Source organism: Geotrypetes seraphini, chromosome 1 (genome assembly GCF_902459505.1).
Source record: "Geotrypetes seraphini chromosome 1, aGeoSer1.1, whole genome shotgun sequence".
NCBI lineage: Eukaryota > Metazoa > Chordata > Amphibia > Gymnophiona > Dermophiidae > Geotrypetes > Geotrypetes seraphini.
The window spans coordinates 37,930,018-37,950,170 of record NC_047084.1 but is presented as its reverse complement, the minus strand read 5'-3'; the positions used below and the strand labels follow the sequence as shown (position 1 = coordinate 37,950,170).

The window sequence follows — 20,153 nt, the reverse complement described above, 5'->3', positions numbered from 1 at the left end:
CATCAGATCCCAGAGTATTTAACTTTTTATAAGACTTTAAAAGTGCGTCTTTTTCAGAAGGCTTTTAGTACTACCTAAGAAGGGGTAAGGGCTGATCATTTGTTTTAATTTGCCAAGAATATTTTGTCACCGTTTTATTTTAATTTTTACAGTCTAGTTTTGATATGTATCTGTTGTTTGTTTAATTTATTTGTGTGTATACTGTAACCCACATAGATTGGTATGATTTGCGGAAGAAAAGTTTTTAAAATAAACAAATACTATGAGACATCCTATGCAGAGAATGGAAGCTTCTAAATGATTTGCACTCTACTACCCAAGAATAACAGCCAAATATTACCTTATAGGCTTTGCAGCAGCAGCAGTATTTACAGTCCACTAAATAACTATAAACTTACCAGTCCACATATACTATGTAATTGGTTGATTTGGAGGCCCATGGTACAGACATCCATGAACAGTTTACAAACACAAGATTTGTGACTTTCTTAGAATAACAGTTTAAGTTATCCTGCCAGTCTGTAAATAGAAGACAATCAATGAAAAGTTTAAGGACATTTCTATATTTGTTTAAAACAAAAAGTTATTAGTAGGGGGGAGGTTTGGATAGGGCTTCTTGGGGGGTAGATGGAGCACGGGGTGAGGGAATGGGGGGGGAGTTGGGTCGGGGGTGTGTGTGTGAAAAACAAACCTACCTATTGTTGTACTTCTTGTTTTCTCTGGCTTGTTGTGCTACTTGTTTACTGTGTTTGCTTGTTTGTTGTATAACAATAAAAAATGATTTACACTACAACAAAAAGTTATGGGGCTCATAATCAAAACTTTAAAACTTCCAAAAAAAACGAGCCTAAGTCGGCACTTGGATGTCCTAATAGCATGGATATTCAAGTGCCGATAATCAAAAACAACTTTCTGGACATGCAGCAGCACTTCTATGCTGCTGTGCATCCAGAGAGCAAAAGGGGCGTGTTGGGAGGTGTGTTATAGGCAGGAACTGGGCAGGCTTCAACCTGGACGTACCCCAGTCATAATCAAAGCTTTCCTAGAGGGAACATAGACGCCAGCAGTTAGACCTGTTTGAGTTGTGTCTAAGTTCCACAAAGGTGCCCAAACTGACAAGAAGACCACTGGAGGATGTAAGGCTCCCCCAGTGGTCACAATCCCCTCTCACCACCGAAAGAGCGACCCCCCAAAACCTGTAGGGTTTCCATCAGCTGATCGTGGCAGAAGGAATCCTCATCAGCTGAGCCAGTTTAGGGAATTCCTGGCGGCTCAGCTGATGGGAATTACCCCTGCCAGGATAATCTGAGCCGCCTCCATTTTGAGCCAATCAGGACCTTCGGCCCCTCACACTGCATCCCAAGATGCATTAGGAGGGGGATGCCCCCTCATTTGCAGCACATGGCCCTGTAGGCATGAGGGAGTGAGCTTCTCTCCTGCCATTTGCTCTTCCGAAGGTACAGGGGGGTTCCGGGGATAGGGGAGGGGGCCCAGAATGTTGGGAGAATGTGGAGGGGGTAGAGGCAGAGATGTCAGGGGGATGTGAGAGGGGTTTTGGGGGATATCAGGGGGATGTTGGGATGTCAGAGGGTTGTTGGGAAGTCAGGGGGATGTCGGGGATGTCAGGGGGAGGAATGTAGGGCTCCGCTGCTTAGATGATCCTGGCAGGGGGAATCCCCATCAGCTGAGCCACCAGGAATCCCCAAAACCAGATAAGCTGATGGAGATTCCTTCTGCCATGATCAGACAAGGTAGTTGGTGGGTATATCAATAAAACATGCTTTTATACATTTTTTATATGGACATTTTTATTTTTGAAAATGGGCAAAAAAGGTAGACGTCCTAAGGACCAAAACTTATGCCTAGCTCATTTTCAAAAATAAAAGATAGACGTTTGGCAGCTTTGAAAATGGACATATTTGCTGCTGGGTTTGTAGACATCTTGCACAAAACTTCCAACCTCAGACTTAGGCACATTTTTTTATTATGCCCCTCTATGTATTTATTTAAAATATTCATACAGTTATAGTTATTTTATTTGATATACCGCCATTTTAAACAAAAAAGTCAAATCAAAGCAGTGTACGGTAAACAAAAACAGCGGGCAAAGCAATGTACAATAACCTACCATCCATTTCTGGGCAAGCCACAACCAACACAGATATGCATTAAAAAAGAAAACAAACTACACCATTAAAATCAGGCAACAACAAACAGAAATAAACCCTATCAAATATAACGAAAAGACAAAATGCATGACCCTTTACCCTCTCTCACAGGTCCAGCATCTCTCCTATTCTCTTCCTCACGCATCCATGTGATCGCTCTCTTCTCATCCCCATTCACTTATCCCCACCCCCACCTCACTCCAGCATCTCTCCCCCTTTCCCTGTGGGTCCAATATTTCTTCTTCTCAGTTTCCCATCCCCTCATTAGAGCTCTCTTATCCCTCTCCCCCCACACCTATGATCTGGCATTTCTCTCCTTCCCTTCCCCCTCCCACAGTCTGGCATCTCTTCCCACTCCCCCTTCCATCCCCTACCACTTACCCCCTACCATGGTTTAGAATCTCTCCCTTCCCCTTTCATGGCATCTCTTTCCTTCCTTTTTCCTTTCCTTTCCTTTTCTTCCCTTCCTCCCCAGAGGTCTGGCATCTCTCTTTTTAATTTTATTCCTCCACCCCTACCCCCACCCCCACAGGATCTGGCAGGCAGCATTAGTGAAATAATGCCTTCAGTGATCCCAGAAGTTGTCCCTCTACAGCACCCCACCTAGGTGGGGACAGGAAGCAGTAGCAGAGGAAAAGCTTCTAGGGCCACCAAAGTATCCTGTCCTACATGGCCAGCGCCTACTTTCGACACAACCCACAAATCTGAAAGGCTTTGTGGGTTGTGTCGAAAGATTGACAGAATGCAGTGCTGCTGGAAATAAGAATAGTGAGACAAGTACTGAATCCTGCTAGGGGAGGGAGGTGGGATGCTGAACAGGAGCTCGTTTGGGAAGGCGATGCCCCCCCCCCCAACTATACTTATGCAACAGGCAAACCATTACAGACCCCCATTATGGATCAGCATTGTGGCTTAAACCTTTGAATCAATATTACAAAACATTTCCATTCATAGCTCCCAGTGCATGGAGGTGTAGAGCTAATGTTTTTTAGACATAGCATTAGAAAAGCATGATATAAAATACTTGCCTAGAAGGAAGTAAGAGTTGCAGAAATGGGCTGCAGTCAGGTCCTTACTGTAATACAAGGGTGTCAAAGTCCCTCCTTGAGGGCCGCAATCCAGTCAGGATTTCCCCAATGAATATACATGAGATCTATTTGCAAGCACTGCTTTCATTGTATGCTAATAGATCTCATGCATATTCATTGGGGAAATCCTGAAAACCCGACTGGATTGCGGCCCTCAAGGAGGGACTTTGACACCCCTGCTGTAATGACTTACCAAATGGATACAGACATATGTAAAACTGGCAGCACAAAGTGATCACAACCAATCATGCCTTAGAAACTGAGTAAGGACAAAACCAAGACAGTACTATACTACCGGGATTACTTTGCATACATTTGAAAAGACTGTCATAAGCTCACCTTTACAGATGTCGTAACTAGCAACCCCATGGTCTGACAAAAAAATAGGAAAAGGACACAATTTAATTTCATTTATTAATCTATGTTTCACCTTTTTAATTTTACCGACTGTAGAAGGTAGATTTCAGATTAAAACATATAATGCATTAAAACAATTAATAAAGTAGCAGATTATACCCATATACAATTTACCCATCCTACACACATTTCACAAGACCTCACCTATAAACACAAATAATTTGCGCTGGCTTTAACAAAGCATTCACCTTGCCGGCCCACAGTAGAAACCTCTAGCACAGCTTTGTATAAGGAGCCCTTAATTTTCAACAAGTGAAAATGGGAGGGAGGGGAACTCAGAGGGACAAGAAATGTTTGAAAAAAAAGGAACCACTAATCAATATGTTTATAGCAAAAGTTATTTTCATTTTCCCCACTCTTGAACAAAGAAGAATGAGACCAGGAGTTTCAAGGTACTAGTTTTGATAGATGATTTCCAATGAGTGTTCAATGAGTGTTTGATAGATTTAGGGGCTCGTAACACAGGCCAACAACAAAAATTCTTGGTGCCTTGGGTTTTTTGACCTGTTCCTGGGGTTATTTGGGGGCGCTGATTTAGAAAATTCCATTGGATAAACCACATCAGCTCTAGTTTCTCAGATATGGTTGAATCTATGCCTTTGGGATAGCAGAGCTTTGGGCAAAAAAAGATTGGCCTCTGAGGGAATATATGGTGGTTGGAGGACAAAATGTAATCAATGAACCTTTGGTAGTACGAGATAGAATCATACTGCCACCACTACATATAAAGCCAGGCCTAATGAAACAATTTGTAAGGACTTTGAATAAAGACGGTTTGTGCATTGAATACGTGGCGCATTTGTTACCTGGACTTACCTGGAAAAACTGAAGGCAAGAATTTTTGATGGTCCACAGATCAGACAACTTATATAAATGACCACATTTCATAGCATCAATGAATGAAATTGAATCATGTGCCTGGTCTTCATTTGTTCTTGTTATGAAAAACTTTCTTGGCAACAAGGCAGATAACTACACACAATTAGTACAGGATATGCTCTTTCATTTCAACAGGCTGCACAGGTCACTTAGATCGCTTTCCAGATAACCTTGGTGACTTAAGCAAAGAGCTAGGTGGCAAATTTCACCAAGACATAAAAACAATAGAAGCCAGGTACCAAGGAAGATGAGATGCACACATGATGGTAGACTATTGTTGGAATCTTATGCGGGATTGTCCTGGCAGATCCCACTCTCAGAAGTCTTAAAAAGGAGCTTCTTGTATGTCGAATGACTGGAATGTTGGTATCATAAACTTGTGCATTTGGTATGAAATAAGTAGATTTTCATTTGTACACTTTTAATTTTTAATATATTTCCTTCACACTATATTAAAATATCCAGAGTTTTTAATGGGTAAGCAGAATGAAGAATGATATATGGCACATGTTCTGTATCTCAAAAACTAGAGCTCATAGGAGAAAACTAGTACCATTTTTGGAAACAGCAGGTCAAATGTACCCAGAAACAGGTCTAATATTTGAGGCACCAAAATGAGTGTTGACCAGTCTAATCAAAAGAAAAAAATGCCCAAAAAATGGCATAAGTGGCAGATGGATATGTTTCTCAAACAAAAACATATAAATCAAACTCAAAGGAAAAACATGTTTAAGTTCTATATTCTTTAGAATAGATAAGAGTGTGGACCAATGGCAAACCTGTCTTTGGACCCATTTTCTGAATTTGAGGTGGAAGTGTTCATTTGTGAGAAATAGTGGAGTTTGCTGAGTGGTTTGTTACCTTTGTTTGCCTCTGTCTGAACCTTTTGACCCTCACATTTCTTGCCTTGCTTTCTTTGTGTCTCACTGCTTCAAGACCTTGCTCATATCTTCTGGCCCCTTCCCTCAGTTACACTCATCCCTTGCTCTGTATCTGGCCTAGCGCCTTCAGATCTCTCTCAGACAGATTCCTTAACCATCTCCTCACCGCTTGAGGGGCCATGGTGCCCCCAGGACCTGCCAGGGCAATATATGGTTTGAAGATTCAACTCTTGAAGGCCTCACTCATTGATGCCCTACAGCCATGAGTTGGGAGAAGGGAGTGGAAAAGGAGACTGCAATCCTGTGTGCTTCCCACTCCCCCTACTATGGTAGCAACTTCCATATACTTTACACCTGTGTCAGGTGCTGGAGTGGACAGGGTTACCAGACGTCCGGGAAAACCTGGATATGTCCTCTTTTTCGAGAACTGTCCGGATTCCCAGATGGACTTTCCAAAACCTGGAGGTTGTACAGGTTTTGGAAAGCCCCGAGGCTCCGGCTGTATCTAGAGGGCCTCTGAGCATACGTGGATAACATCACTCACATCTGCACATGCTCGAGGCCATCCAGATGCAGCTGGAGCTCGTTGGAGAAGAAGATGAGGCTTTGAGGAGTGGTGGTGGGGCTGGGGACAGAATGGGGTGAGGCTGGGGATGGAACAAGGTGGAGATGGGGGCAGAATGGGGGGAGGGGAGGGGACATACAACCAGGTTTGTGAGGCTCCAAATATGGTAACCCTATGAGTGGACAACCTAATTTAAACTGTTATTGCTGGCTGTGGCAGGCTCTAAGACATTCCCTGCTGTCACCTATTTTCTAGCTAGTGCGGGCAGGGCATAATAGTTTGTGGTGTGGGTGGGGTCCTGGAGGTGATAGGTTTGAGTCCCACAGTTACTTCTTCTGATGTAGGGCCCATTGAATGCCTCCCCATTGGGCAGCCCTCAAGTTGAGTATTTTACATTAAGGGGGGAGTGTCAAGGGCAGGATTTGGGCAGGGTGTGGGCCGACCTAGACTTAGTTGTACTGCATGTATAACCGAAAGTTTTACAACACCGCCTAGACGGACGTTGTGACTTAGGCCATCTAAAAGGAGGTCTAAGTCACAAGAAGGTACCCAAAGTGACCAGATAAACACTGTAGACACAAAGTACAAACCTCTACACACTCCCAGTGATCACTGCTCCCCCCCCCCACCCCCATAAAAATCATAATAACAACTTTACATATCTGCCTCCAGAACATCAGCACTTGGCAGCCTGGCAGAGAGATAGCTTAAGTGGTCTTGGGGGTGGGTTAGTGAACCATGGAGAGGAGGACCCAGGCCCATTGCATTCTTGGTGAAACATGTGCACTCCCCAAAAACCCTTTTGTACTGTCAATTAAGTGGCTCCTGCAGCCATAAGGGCTATTGGGGTGGTAGATAGATGGGTTTAGGGGGGCTCACCATGACATATAAGAGACTGTAGTGAGATGTTTATGTGGGACCCTTTTTGTGAAGTTCACAGCAATGCCCTGTAAGGTACCCCACTACTCTGGTGCCATGTCTGTATGTCCAGTCCTTCACTTTTCTGGCCCCTCCCATGCACAAAAGGTCTTTTTCTAGGCATTTGTGACTTGGATGAATTTTTGGACGACAATGGGGTATAAAGATGGATGACTTAGCGGTCTGGGCGATCAGACGGCTGGATGTACAGTTGGATGATTTAAAAAAAAAAAAAAAAAGTTGGACATATTTTTTGAAAATGGACCTTTTCCCGTGTCTGACTTTGGGTGACTTGCAACTTAGGCCCAAAACGGACTTAGACATTTCTTTTGATTATGCCCCTCCACGTCTTATTTTGTATGTTATGGGTATGGCGGTATACAAAAAATAAAATTATTATTATTATAAGGCCCTTGTATAAGGGCGGGCGATAAATAAACAAACTAACCATTGTACTTTAGATGAATGGCCATTAGACCAATTGTCCATTACATGAACTGTAAATAGACCAATTACCACAGACCAAAGTTGTGCAGCCAAGCGTGAACCAGCCTGTGTGCTAGGAATTTGAAAAGTTACAATTTGGTTAATATCTGAAGTTAACCAGACAAATATTTGACTACACAACAGCTCATGATTCCAAGCAGCTCAAGGAAGGCTCTCCAGACTCAGTTTTATTGTTTTTATTACTTCTTCCTGTTTTCCTTAAGGATCTATGAATCCTACCCCCACACACACTTTGGATGACCAGCAAAAATTCCTGTTTAGTGTGTCCAATGGACAGCACCACATTTGATGGGGGACATACATCCTGGTTTAAATTAGACTTTGGGGGCCTTTTATTAAGGCGCGCTGATTTAGCGTGCGCTAAATGCTATGGGCGCCTTAGCATTTAGCATGCGTTAAATCGGTTAGCATGCCTTAATAAAAGGACCCCTTTTTGCATTATCTGATTATCTAACATAGAAACATGATGGCAGATAAAAAACAAATGGCCCAACCAGTCCAAGTTCAAAACCATTGTAAAGTGATTTTCCTTTAACATTGATAAGGATTAAACACACCCTGAAATTGTTCTAATTACCTGGACAGGACTGGTACTCTTTACTACAACACTTCAGGTTACCATCTGGAACTGCACCTGCAGATAGAATAAATTAATTTTAATATCACTAATAAGAGTTCTACGAACAAGTCTTTTTTAATGTCCTCATTGAAGTTCTGTATTCAAATACTGATCGCATATTGATTTAGGTTTTATACTAAACAAAGCAAATTTCTTTTAAAAAATTAGCAAGAGCACCTACCCAATAACAATTAGCATGAGCTGGGCATGCTTTCTTTAGTAATGCAGGGCAGAAATTTCTACCATGGCTGTGCTATGAAAAGTGAAAATGTTGATCAATTAGGGCTCCTTTTATCAAGCCGAGCTAGCGGTTTAACTCGCGTAATACCGTGCGCTAAACTGCCAGCTGCGCTAGCCGCTACCGCCTCCTCTTGAGCAGGCGGTAGTTTTTAGCCAGCGTGAGGGTTAACGTGTGATGAAAAGTCGCACGCGTTAACCCCGCTAGCGCGGCTTGATAAAAGGAGCCCTTAGTTTATTGTGCTGTGGTGTCTCTACAAAAGTGGGTAATGGCTGGGGACGTGTGCAGTCCTGGTTAACACAATGAGGCCCTTGCTGGTTTCTGCATGTAATCCAGGCTCAAATGCGCAAAAAGTAGTCGCTCTAGCCAAGTGGGTTGCTTTGGGCCGATTCATTGTCCGATTTTAAAACAGCGATCAACATACAACGGACTTTGCATGCAACATTCCTCCTATCTTAAAATGCCTAAACCAATTCTTTACTTCTCAAGTGCGCTGTTCTCGCACTTTGGCTGTGTTGGCTATCAATCCCGTGCGTGCGCCGCTGGGACTGGGGCAATGTGTTCAGGCACTTGGAGCACCAATGGGACTGGGGTAGAGAAAGGGGGGAAACAATTAACTGGTTGCCACGGGTACGAGGACAAGGCCATTCAACATCTGTCCATTAAAAAAAGAAAAAAAGATTTCCTGCCCTGAACAGCTAAGTGGCAGAAGGCTGCTTTGGGGACTTCCCCTGCCTCTCAGCTGCTCGAGCTTCCCTTTGCCGGCTTTGTGCATGTGTGAGAATAACTCACACCATCAATTGGATGAGAGAGACTCAAACCTCTGCGCGAATCATTTGCATGCAATCTTTTTGGTACATCGATTGCTCTTCTGCAGTCGGCCAGAGAATCAGCCAACAGTGATCCAGTCGATATTAGCGATTATGTTTAATGCATCCAGGCCTAAGACAGTGTTGATGACATCACATTTACACACACTTGCTTGTGTTTCACAGCACCAATATACCTGTTTTGAACATTGTTGTAAATACAAACAGCAGGAAATATTTCATTTTTCTTCCTGAAAAATATAAAATAATATAATTTGTGAAGCTATTCACACATCAGTTCTACAGTCAACAAATAATTCCCCAACAGCTATGTCCTGTGAATGTCAGATCATCTATAATCAAAGATGTTTTTCCATGGAATGCTTAAGCCATAATTAAATATTTTCTCTATATGTAATATTAAATTTAAAGCACAAAATTATACAATTTGATAGAGAGTAGAGGGTTGTTTAAACATATACAGTGATTCTGTAATCTACTGTAGGTGCCCACATTTACATGTTCATTGCATACAAGATCGTTATGCTTAATCTCATAGTACGAAAAGCTAGGAAGGAGATCAGGAGCACCAGCCTGAACAAGCTACCATCTGCATGAGATACAGAAAAACATCAACAGGTTATATCAGTGAATTCCCTAGAAAAGTCTAGCTTTTCCTCTACCTCCATCTACTGGTAGGCGGGAACAGTGCAGCTTAGACAAGTGTTTCCCAAGTTGGTCCTGGAGTACTCTCTTGCTACTCAGGTTTTCAGGATATCTACAATGAATATGCATGAAAGAGATTTGCATACAATAAAGGTAGTGATTGCAAATTAATCTCATGCATATTCATTGTGATTATCTTGAAAATTTAACTGGCAAGGGGGTACTCAAAGACTGACTTGGGAAACATTGACCTAGACAACAAGGAAACTATACTATTACGTACATGCATACTGGGTCAGATCAATGGTCCATTAAGCCCAGTAGCCCGTTCTTACGGTGGCCAATCCAGGTCACTAGTACCTGGACAAAAACCCAAAGAGTAGCAACATTCCATACTACCGATCCAGCGCAAGCAGTGGCTTGCCCCATGTTTTTCTCAATAAGACTATGGACTTTTCCTCCAGGAACTTGTCCAAACCTTTCTTAAAACCAGCCACACTATCCACTCTTACCACACCCTCTGGCAATGCATTCCAGAGCTTAACTATTCTCTGAGTGAAAAAAAATTTCAAATTTCCTCCTATTGTTTTTAAAAGTATTTTCCTGTAACTTCATCGAGTGCTCCCTAGTATTTGTAAGTTTTGACGGAGTGAAAAATCAATCCTGTTGTACCCATTCAACTCCACTCAGGATTCTGTAGACTTCAATCATATCTCCCCTCAGCTGTCTCTTTTCGAAGCTGAAGAGACCTAACCATTTTAGCCTTTCCTCATATGAGAGGAGTTCCATCCCCGTTATCATCTTGGTTGCTCTTCTTTGAACCTTTTCTAGTTCCGCTAAATCTTTCTTGAAATAAAGAGACCAGAATTGAATTCAATATTCCAGATGAGGTCACGCCATGGATTGATACAGAGGCATTATAATATTCTTAGTCTTGTTAACCATCCCTTTTTTAATAATTCCTAGCATCCTATTTGCTTTTTTGGCTGCAACCGCACATTGGGCGGAAGATTTCATTGCATTGTCTACGATGATACCCAGATCCTTTTCTTGGGCGCTAATCTCCAAGGTGGACCCTAGCATCCAGTAACTGTGATTCAGGTTATTCTTCCCAATGTGTATCAGTTTGCATTTGTCCACATTAAATTTCATCTGCTATTTAGATGCCTAGTCTTCCAATTTCCTAAGGTCTGCCTGCAATTTTTCACAATCCACATATGTTTTAACAACTTTGAACAGTTTAGTGTCATCTGCAAATTTAATCACCTCACTCGTTCCAATTTCCAGATCATTTATAAATAAGTTAAATAGCACTGGTCCCAGTACAGCCCCCTGCAGCACTCCACTGTTTACTCTCCTCCATTGAGAAAAATGACCATTTAACCCTACCCTCTGTTTTCTATCCAATAACCAATTCCTAATCCACAATTGAACTTTGCCACCTATCCCATGACACTTTAATTTTCTCAGGAGCCTCTCATGAGGAACTTTATCAAAAGCTTTCTGAAAATCTAGATATACTATATCAACCAGCTCACCTTTATCCATATATTTATTCATACCGTCAAAGAAGTCAAGCAAATTTCTGAGGCAAGATCTCCCTCGGCTGAACCCATGTTGACTCTGTCTCATTAAATCATGTTTGTCTAAGTGTTCCACAATTTTATTTTTTACTATAGACGATCTTCATTTACTACAGACGATTTTAGCGACAGGTTACAGATCACTAACAGCAGGTCAGCAATTTAATTTTTGAGTTCTTTTAATACACTGGGATGTATACTTTATCAACTGGCTCACCTTGATCCACATGTTTATTCACACCTTCAAAGAAGTCAAGCAAATTTGTGAGGCAAGATCTCTCTCGGCTGAACCCATGCTGACTCCGTCTCATTAAATCATGTTTGTCTATGTGCTCCACAATTTTATTTTTTACTACAGACGATTTTAGCGACAGGTTACAGATCCAATCTTCAGGTAATACCCTGGGATGTATACCATCCAGTCCTGGCGATTTATCACTTTTTAACTTGTCGATTTGGCTTAGTACATCTTCCAGATTCACCTAAATTTCTTTCAGTTCCTCCGCATCATCACTCTTGAAAGCCATTTCCGGTTTAGGTGAAAAAAAAAATATTCAGATTACAATACAAATGGAATAGTATGTTATGTTACAATGTTAACACAATGCACAATAAAACATTTTAATAGACAACATAAGGGATAAGCAAAGAAGAAGTATAAGATAGAAGAGAGAGAACACCAGAAGTTAGAAAATAAGGGACTAATTTGAAGAAAGTTGCACATGAGGTAAGACTAGTGCTTGAAGATTCATCTAGGGTAGGAGTGGATAAACATGTCCTACTATAGTATGCATAGACAGCGGAATGCTTTTTTTTTTTGGGGTGGGGGCAAAAATCTCTGCCCTAGTTCCCACCCCAGACCGAGCCAAGCTCTGTCCCAGACCCACCCAAGCTCCGCCCCAGACTCCTCATTTGTAAATGCCATTTCTTCATATACTGTACACACAATATAATCTTATTAAGTTTCCAACTTTATTTAAAATTTGATTAACCGCCTAATCAAAATTCTAGGTGGTGTACAATATAAAATACATGCAAGTATTTAAAATTAACAAAATACAAATACTCGGGGGTCTAGATGCGAGACATGACGTACAGAAACAAATGGAGTATGGGGTAGAACTACAATCTTTGAAGATAAAGAACAAAAAAGGAAAAGACAAAAGGGGGGGGGGGGGAATAGTCTGATCTTCCTGTTGTCCTAACAAGGACAGTTATGTTTCAAATGCATCATTAAATATAAAAGTTTGTAATTTTGACTTAAAATGGTTTAAAGTTAATTCTTCTCTTAAGTAACCTAAGGTGGAGTTCCATAGAGAAGGGGTGGAGACTGAGAATATACTAAAACACGTGGTGTTTATGATAACCAAGCCCTGTTTACACACTGACAGGAAGGCATTTCACTCCCATTTCAGAAAGAAGAGGAGGAGCCTAGTTGGTAGAGCAGCTGGTCGAGACCCAGGGAAGCCTGGTTGAAATCTTACTGCTGCCCTTTCTGATCTTAGGCAAGTACACCATGGTGTTGCTCCTTTGAAGTTTCATTGAGATAAGGCCTCTTTCTTGGCTTGGGTACTTGGTGCACTAGGTAGTTATTTAATGGATGACAGAACATAAACTGAAGCTCAACCCAGATAAAACTAAATTTCTACTGCTTGAAAAGGACAAAACCCCTTCTATAACAGAGCTAGAAATAAAAACCACCAAATATCCCCTACAACCCACTCTCAAACTCCTTGGAGTAACAGTAGACAGAGATTGCACTCTTCAGGTGCAAATCAACAAAATCACACAAAAAGCTTTCTTCACCATGCGCAACCTTCGCAAAATCAGAAAATTCTTTGAAAAAGAACAATTCAGACTCATAGTTCAATACCTTAGTCCTAAGTCTATTAGATTACTGCAATATCCTCTACCTTTCTTGTCCTACCTACCTAATAAAACAACTACAGACTGTGCAGAACACTGCCCTCAGAATGATCTATTCCCTTGGAAAATTTGACCACATCACCAACGCCTTCCTAGACTCACACTGGCTTCCAATACAAGCCCGCATCCAATTCAAACTATACTGTATGTTATTCAAAACCTTAAACGGAACGGCACCCACCCACCTAAACAACCGTCTAAACAGGAACTTCTCAACCAGACAGAGGAGAACCCAATCCCCTTTCTCCTTCCCCCCTTTTAAAGGAACTAAACGCAAAAAGATGTATGACAACTTACTTGCAACACATGCAGCTAAATTGGACCCCTCCATCACCAACCTACTGACAGCATCAACTGACCTCAAGGCTTTCCGCAAAGAAATCAAGACCCTACTATTCAAGAAATTCACCCAAATGTCCTAATCCCTTCCTTTCCTCCTCTCTCCCCCTCTTAGAACCCACTCATCAAAATTGCTTTAGACCTTACGCCTTAATTGTAATTTGTATTTCTCTTCCTGGAAATGTCCAGTTATCGTTCTGATGTAATCCGCTTAGAACTGAAAGGTACAGGCGGAATATAAGCCAGTAATGTAATATTGCCTGGTTTCTGCATTGGTGGCGAGTATTTTTATATTTCCTTCATGTTTGTCACCCATGTGAGGGTTTGTGACTAACAGATGAAATTATAATTTAGTCTTTTTATTCACCCAATAAATTCTATTTTTAACCCAATGTACTGGGGTTGAAGTTAGTTTGTGGAAATACATGATGCAGGTGCAAGAAATGCCCAGCAAAACAATAAACATCATAAAACTGAAAGCTTTTAATTCACATCTTTTGTGATTGCTATGCTGTGTCATGAGTTCTAAAGATATAACATGGGCATTCACACTCTTCTCCTCCCAAAACCCACAAGCATAAAGGAAGCAAGAATAGGCAGTGAAACAAAACAACTTTATTAAAGTTCAGCTCAAGTACCTAACCTCTCGCTCCTTCCCACACTAACACTGACATCATACTCTTTTTAAGCCCAGGTATTCAGCACTGGGCTGTACCCAGATACCAGTGCCAAATAACTGGGTATTGAGAGTCTTCTGGCTGTTATTTGGGTACCAGCAATATTCAGACAGGTACCTGGATAACTATCCAGACTAGAGAATGACACAGTGAACAAACACCGCGGTGAGCCGTGGCTAAGGAGACACCATAGACTGACTCACCGCAGATAGGTAACAAAACTTTTCACCGCCCGTGAGAATGGTGAAAAGCTTTGTCCCTACAGTTGGAAGCATCCCCTCATTCCTTACCACCATTAACCACTTATGGAGGGTACGTGGCACTGCCAGGGTCTCCCGCCCCCTTCATCCCCAATGTGGACTGTCAGCTCCTACTGGACTAATTCATCTTCCTGCACCCTGACTGCAAAGATCTCCTACTTCCTCTCAAACATGCTGTACAAAATGTTTCATGTTCATTGGATCCACGGATTCATGACAGCCACCTTCCTAAGAAAGCTTTCCTGTACAGTTCAAGCTATTTACTGAACAATACCTGGTGTAGTCATTCACATCTGTCCTCCATCAACATTAATGGGACAACCTACTCCACATCTCTGGTAACTAATGATTCTATGGACATTCCAGACTTTATTTCATATGCTGTGCATCCACTACCTCTTGGTATGGGGAACGAGACATTTCACAAGCTGCTGAATTTTACAGAACTCCATACCTACATTGAACAACTTAAGAAAACCTCCACAGAAGTGAATCACTTTTGAAAATGGACAGATTGCACAAACTGTTGAACATTTGATGTCAGCCTCAGCATTTTCAGTGAATCTAACCAATGTCAGCAAAGGCCTATGAGAGATCATATTATTCATGTCTAATCTTAGGGCATGTCATTGCAAATAGCCTAAATTAAATCAGTGCTTATAGGTAACAAAGGACCTTGATACAGCTAAGAGGTGCGAAGAGGTTAAGATGTGCTAAGATGTGTTAATGTCTGTGCTTAAGATGGACAGCTTAAGAACATAAGAAGTTGCCTCCGCTGGGTCAGCCCAGAGGTCCATCGCGCCCAGCAGCCCGCACCTGCGGCGGCCCATCAGGTGTTCCTTGACTTATCCCTATAATCCCCCTTTTTCTTCTATCTATACTCTTCCTAACCTATCTCTACTTTTATCTGTACCCCTCAATCTCCCTATCCTTCAGGAATTTATCCAATCCTTCTTTGAATCCCTGTAGCATACTCTGCCCTATCACAATCTCCGGGAGTGCGTTCCATGTGTCCACCACCCTCTGAGTGAAGAAGAACTTCCTGGCATTGGTTTTAAACTTGTCCCCTTTCAGTTTCTCTGAGTGCCCCCTTGTACTTGTGGTTCCCCATAGTCTGAATAATCTGTCCCTGTCTACCTTCTCTATGCCTTTCATGATTTTGAAAGTTTCTATCATGTATCCTCTAAGTCTCTGCTTTTCCAGGGAGAAGAGCACCAGCTTTTCTAACCTATCAGCGTATGAAAAATTTTCCATCTCTCTTATCATTTTCGTCGCTCTTCTCTGGACCCTTTCAAGTATCGCCATGTCCTTCTTGAGGTACGGCGACCAATACTGGACACAGTACTTCAGATGCGGGCGCACCATTGCGCGATACAGCGGTATGATGACTTCCTTCATCCTGGTCGTGATACCCTTCTTAATGATACCCAAAGATCTGTTTGCTTTCTTTGAGGCCGCCGCACACTGTGCCGATGATTTCATTGTTGTATCCACCAGCACACCCAAGTCTTTTTCAAGGTTACTTTCCCCTAGCAATGATCCCCCCATTGTGTAGCTGAACATTGGGTTCTTTTTCCCTGTATGCATGACCTTGCGTTTCTCTATATTAAAACGCACTTGCCACTTTTTTGCCCACTCTTCCAGTTTCTTTAGGTCCCTTTGCAGGTCTTCACATTCTTCCACGGTTCTAACCCTGCTGCAGAGTTTGGTGTCATCCGTAAATTTAATAACTTCACACTTCGTCCCCTTTTCTAGGTCGTTTATAAATATATTGAACAGCAGCGGTCCCAGCACCGATCCCTGTGGAACACCGCTCATGACCCACTGCCAGTCCAAGTATTGGCCTTTTACTCCAACCCTTTGCTTTCTTCCTGCCAACCAGTATTTAATCCATCGGTATACATTCCCTTCCACCCCTTGGTTCCACAGCTTCCTAAGCAGCCGCTCGTGGGGTACATTGTCGAAGGCTTTTTGGAAGTCGAGGTAGATGATGTCTATGGATTTCCCTTTGTCCATCTGGCTGTTTGTCCCCTCAGGTGCATGAGCTAGCACAGATAGCTAAGATTAAACAGAAACCATTGTCAGAGGCATACTGGAAATTACATTTGACTCCAGTCTGTAAGGGACAGGCTCTCCCTCTATTCTTCTCCAGTCTCTCACACCTCACCTTATTCACCATTGTTTCAAACAGTTTACAAAAGATAGGGGTACTTAGATTCTATTTTTAGAACAAGCCTCAAATGTATAAATATGGGAGATTAGAACTTCCCCTCTCTCTTGCCCTCTCTCTGGAACCCGAAGCTTGGAACATCACCCTCCACCTCCCACCTCCCTTTTTCTCTCTACCTCTCTCTCTTTCTTTGTCCTCACAGCACCTATTCAGGAAGCTGTCTTTGCTCTCTCATTCACAAGAGCACAGACGCAGTCTCTGTAAAACTTATTTCTACTATTGTAATGCTTGATGTATCTTTATAAATCTTGCTTTTCTGTAATATTAAGCGTATTTCTGCACAATATATATATTCTTTATGCAAGCACTCTTAGTGGTCTTTGTCAGTAATTTTACTTCCTACTGAATCTTCAACAAGGGTATCGAACCCAGGACCTGGTGAATTGTAAGGCTGCTTCAACATCACGCCTACAAACCTTACATTTGGGGGGCTAAACCTTACAAGAACATAAGAACATAAGAATTGCCGCTGCTGGGTCAGACCAGTGGTCCATCATGCCCAGCAGGCCACTTCCGCGGCGGCCCTTCGGTTAAAGACCAGTGCCCTAACTGAGACTAGCCTTACCTGCATACATTCTGGTTCAGTAGCTTTGTCTTGAATCCCTGGAGGGTGTTTTCACCTATAACAGCCTCCGGAAGAGCTTAAGCCTTGATGCAAGAAGCTCTGCTTTTTCTTTTGAAAGATTTAGATCATGAATAAGATCATTGAGCTCAGCTTGTCTATAGGTCTCTGGTTCTGAATCTGCATCATTCACATAATCAGGATCAGTTTGCCTCTTGATATGCCCTACATTCTGGTTCATATATGCATTTCAGGAAATTATTAAAAATTTGTTTGGTAAATTTCAATAATTTAATAATTTATATGTATTTCTATGAAATAATTCACTGATAATGCTTTTGCATGCATTTTGTATGAATGTGATCTGCTGATAATATTCTGTTTTTTTGTTGTAAATCACATAGAACTGAAAGGCTTTGCAATCATACATAAACTTTTGTTTATGTTATACATAAATCTGTTTATGTTATACATAAATTTGTTTATGTTATACATAAATCATACATAAACTTTATGTTATGTTATACAAACGTAGGGGTTGAGCAAGGGAGGCTGTGTCCCCTGCCCAACAAAGATACCCCAAATCAAAAGTTTGTACAAGTATATGCATTTCCAGTTGAAAATATATATTCAATATCTATCAAAAGTCAACTAATTACAAATACAGCCTTTCAATAAATATCTAATAATATACAGTCAAACCTTGGTTTGCGAGTAACGCATTTTGCGAGACAAGCAAAACACTCAATCAAATTTTGACTCACAAAATGAGCATTGCCTCGGTAAACGAGCACGTGTCACGTGTAAGGATGCACATTGAGGAGCACTTATGTTGTGCGTGCTGCGCTTAGCGACGTTGTGCGTGTCTATATGTAATTTGTGCATGTGCGATTGTTTGGCAGGACGGCGCTCGTAGCAAGTATAGCAGCCAGCACTTCAAACGAGCACAGTTTATGGGAATGGAAGCCCCGAAACAGGTATGGAACAAACAGAGCCAAGTTGCTGGAGAGGAGGGAACCAAAGGTGAGACAGGGCCTTTTAAGCTGTGACTTGGCATATCTGCTATTCACATCCTGCCTCTTTCCTTTTTTCCCTCTTGCCTTCCTCGAGCTGTCTGCCCTTGTGCTCCTCCAACTTTTTTGTGGCAATAGCGCTGCAGCGAAAGTGCTTTAAACCGATGTGGGAACCTTTCTAGTGCTGTGTCCTGCCTCTTCTGCTTACTACAAATATTTTGGATGTGGAACAATTTGTCCGAGTTTCCATTATTTTCTATGGGGAATTTTGATATATGAGCGCTTTGGATTGTGAGCATGCTTCTGGAACGAATTATGCTCGCAAACCAAGGTACCAATGTAATTGTACAAAGGAAATGTCTCACTGAAAATTTAAAACCAAATTTAAAACCATATAACTATCTGTAGAGAGTCCCCAACCTATTCCGGCTTCATTTTCCTATATAGTATTATGTTAAATGACTGTGACATCATTTTCCAAGCTTCATACAATTATTGGTCAAAAGCATTTCCATTCCATATAAGGCATTCTTTACAGTTTCCTCATATGATACAAGTAAGTTTACTTTAGGATTTAAATAACTTTTTTTTTTTTTTTTTTTTAGAGTTCAATAGTTTTTTATTGAGTATTTTTAGAAAATACAGGAAGCAGTTCAAATACATGACGTCAAAATAAAGCTTTCTGTATAAAGAGCATATAAATCTATATTTAACTATAGAGGAGCATAACAGTGAGAAAGGTTCCTACTATTAGAACTTAATGTGAAGAGAATATAAGAAGAAAGTGAGGGAGAACAACAGAAAAAAGGGAGAAAGATGAAAGAAAAATAAAGAAAAGGAAATTAAAGAAAAGGAAGACAGGAGTGTCTACGAAGCAGAACGTACATAGGTATCTAGGAATGACCAAGGTGATTTGTTAAACTTCAAGTTCGTGAGGGTTCTGGATGTAATTTTTTTTCTCATATGCATATGATTCAAATCTATGGTACTTACACAGAGAGTTCCACCAAAAAGTATAGTCTAATAACGAAGATGATTTCCAGTTTTTCAGAATGTGCCTGAGAGCAGTCACAAACATGGTATCAATGAGTTTAGGAGGACAATTTGATTGTGCAAAGCAGGGATGTTGAGAGCGAAGGATTACAATGTCCATAGAGATCTCTTCCGAGCAGTTAGTAATAGATTGTATGGTGCTCCAAATGCGAGTCCAAAAGGATCGGACCTGTGTACAGTGAAAAAGCATGTGGTCGAGAGTTCCTACATCTTTTAAACCACAGTTCTTCAACCGCCGGTCCGCGGACCGGTGCCGGTCCGCAGGAAATTTTTGCCGGTCCGCACAGGGCCGGCAAGATTGACTCACTTCAACTTCCTGCCGGTCCGCGCAGGGCCGGCAAGATCAACATGTGAAGCGTGCGCTGGGCCGGAGAGATCTTGGGGAGCCTCCGACAGTGGCTTTCTCCCCTCTCTGCAGCTCTCCTTTACTTCCCAGCGCAGCGATTCACGAAGGCAGCCTCGGGGCTTTTGCTGAGTCGCGGCTGCCTCTGATGATGCAACTTCCTCTTTCCTCAGAGGCGGCGCGACCCAACAAAGGATCCGAGGCTGCCTTCGTGAATCGCTGCACTGGGAAGTAAGAGCTAAGGCGAGCGCATGAGCGATCGCTCACTATTTTCAGTGGCGTCGCTCATGCTTCTGGTGTCGCTCACTCGAGCGGAGGTGAGAGGAAGCGGCGGCGGTGGCGGTCTGCCCTGATCGCCTAAGATGCAGCAGCGGCGGCTCCTTTCATGATCCCCGTAATCAGTGGCGTATTA

General features: G+C 42.0%; 1 protein-coding gene across 1 annotated transcript in view; it reads right to left on the bottom strand.

Moving 5' to 3' along the window:
* Positions 1-11,598, bottom strand: part of LOC117352633 (interleukin-6 receptor subunit beta-like) — a 99,370-nt gene extending 87,772 nt beyond the window's left edge. The window contains exons 1-5 of the mRNA XM_033929207.1: positions 11,556-11,598; positions 9,287-9,340; positions 8,001-8,057; positions 3,596-3,628; positions 399-519 (exon numbers count right to left, since the gene is read on the bottom strand). Of these exons, the coding sequence (XP_033785098.1) occupies positions 399-519; positions 3,596-3,628; positions 8,001-8,057; positions 9,287-9,332 (257 nt within the window). The 5' untranslated portion in view covers positions 9,333-9,340; positions 11,556-11,598. The remainder of the gene's footprint in view (positions 1-398; positions 520-3,595; positions 3,629-8,000; positions 8,058-9,286; positions 9,341-11,555) is intronic.
* Between the last annotated feature and the right edge of the window lie 8,555 nt (positions 11,599-20,153).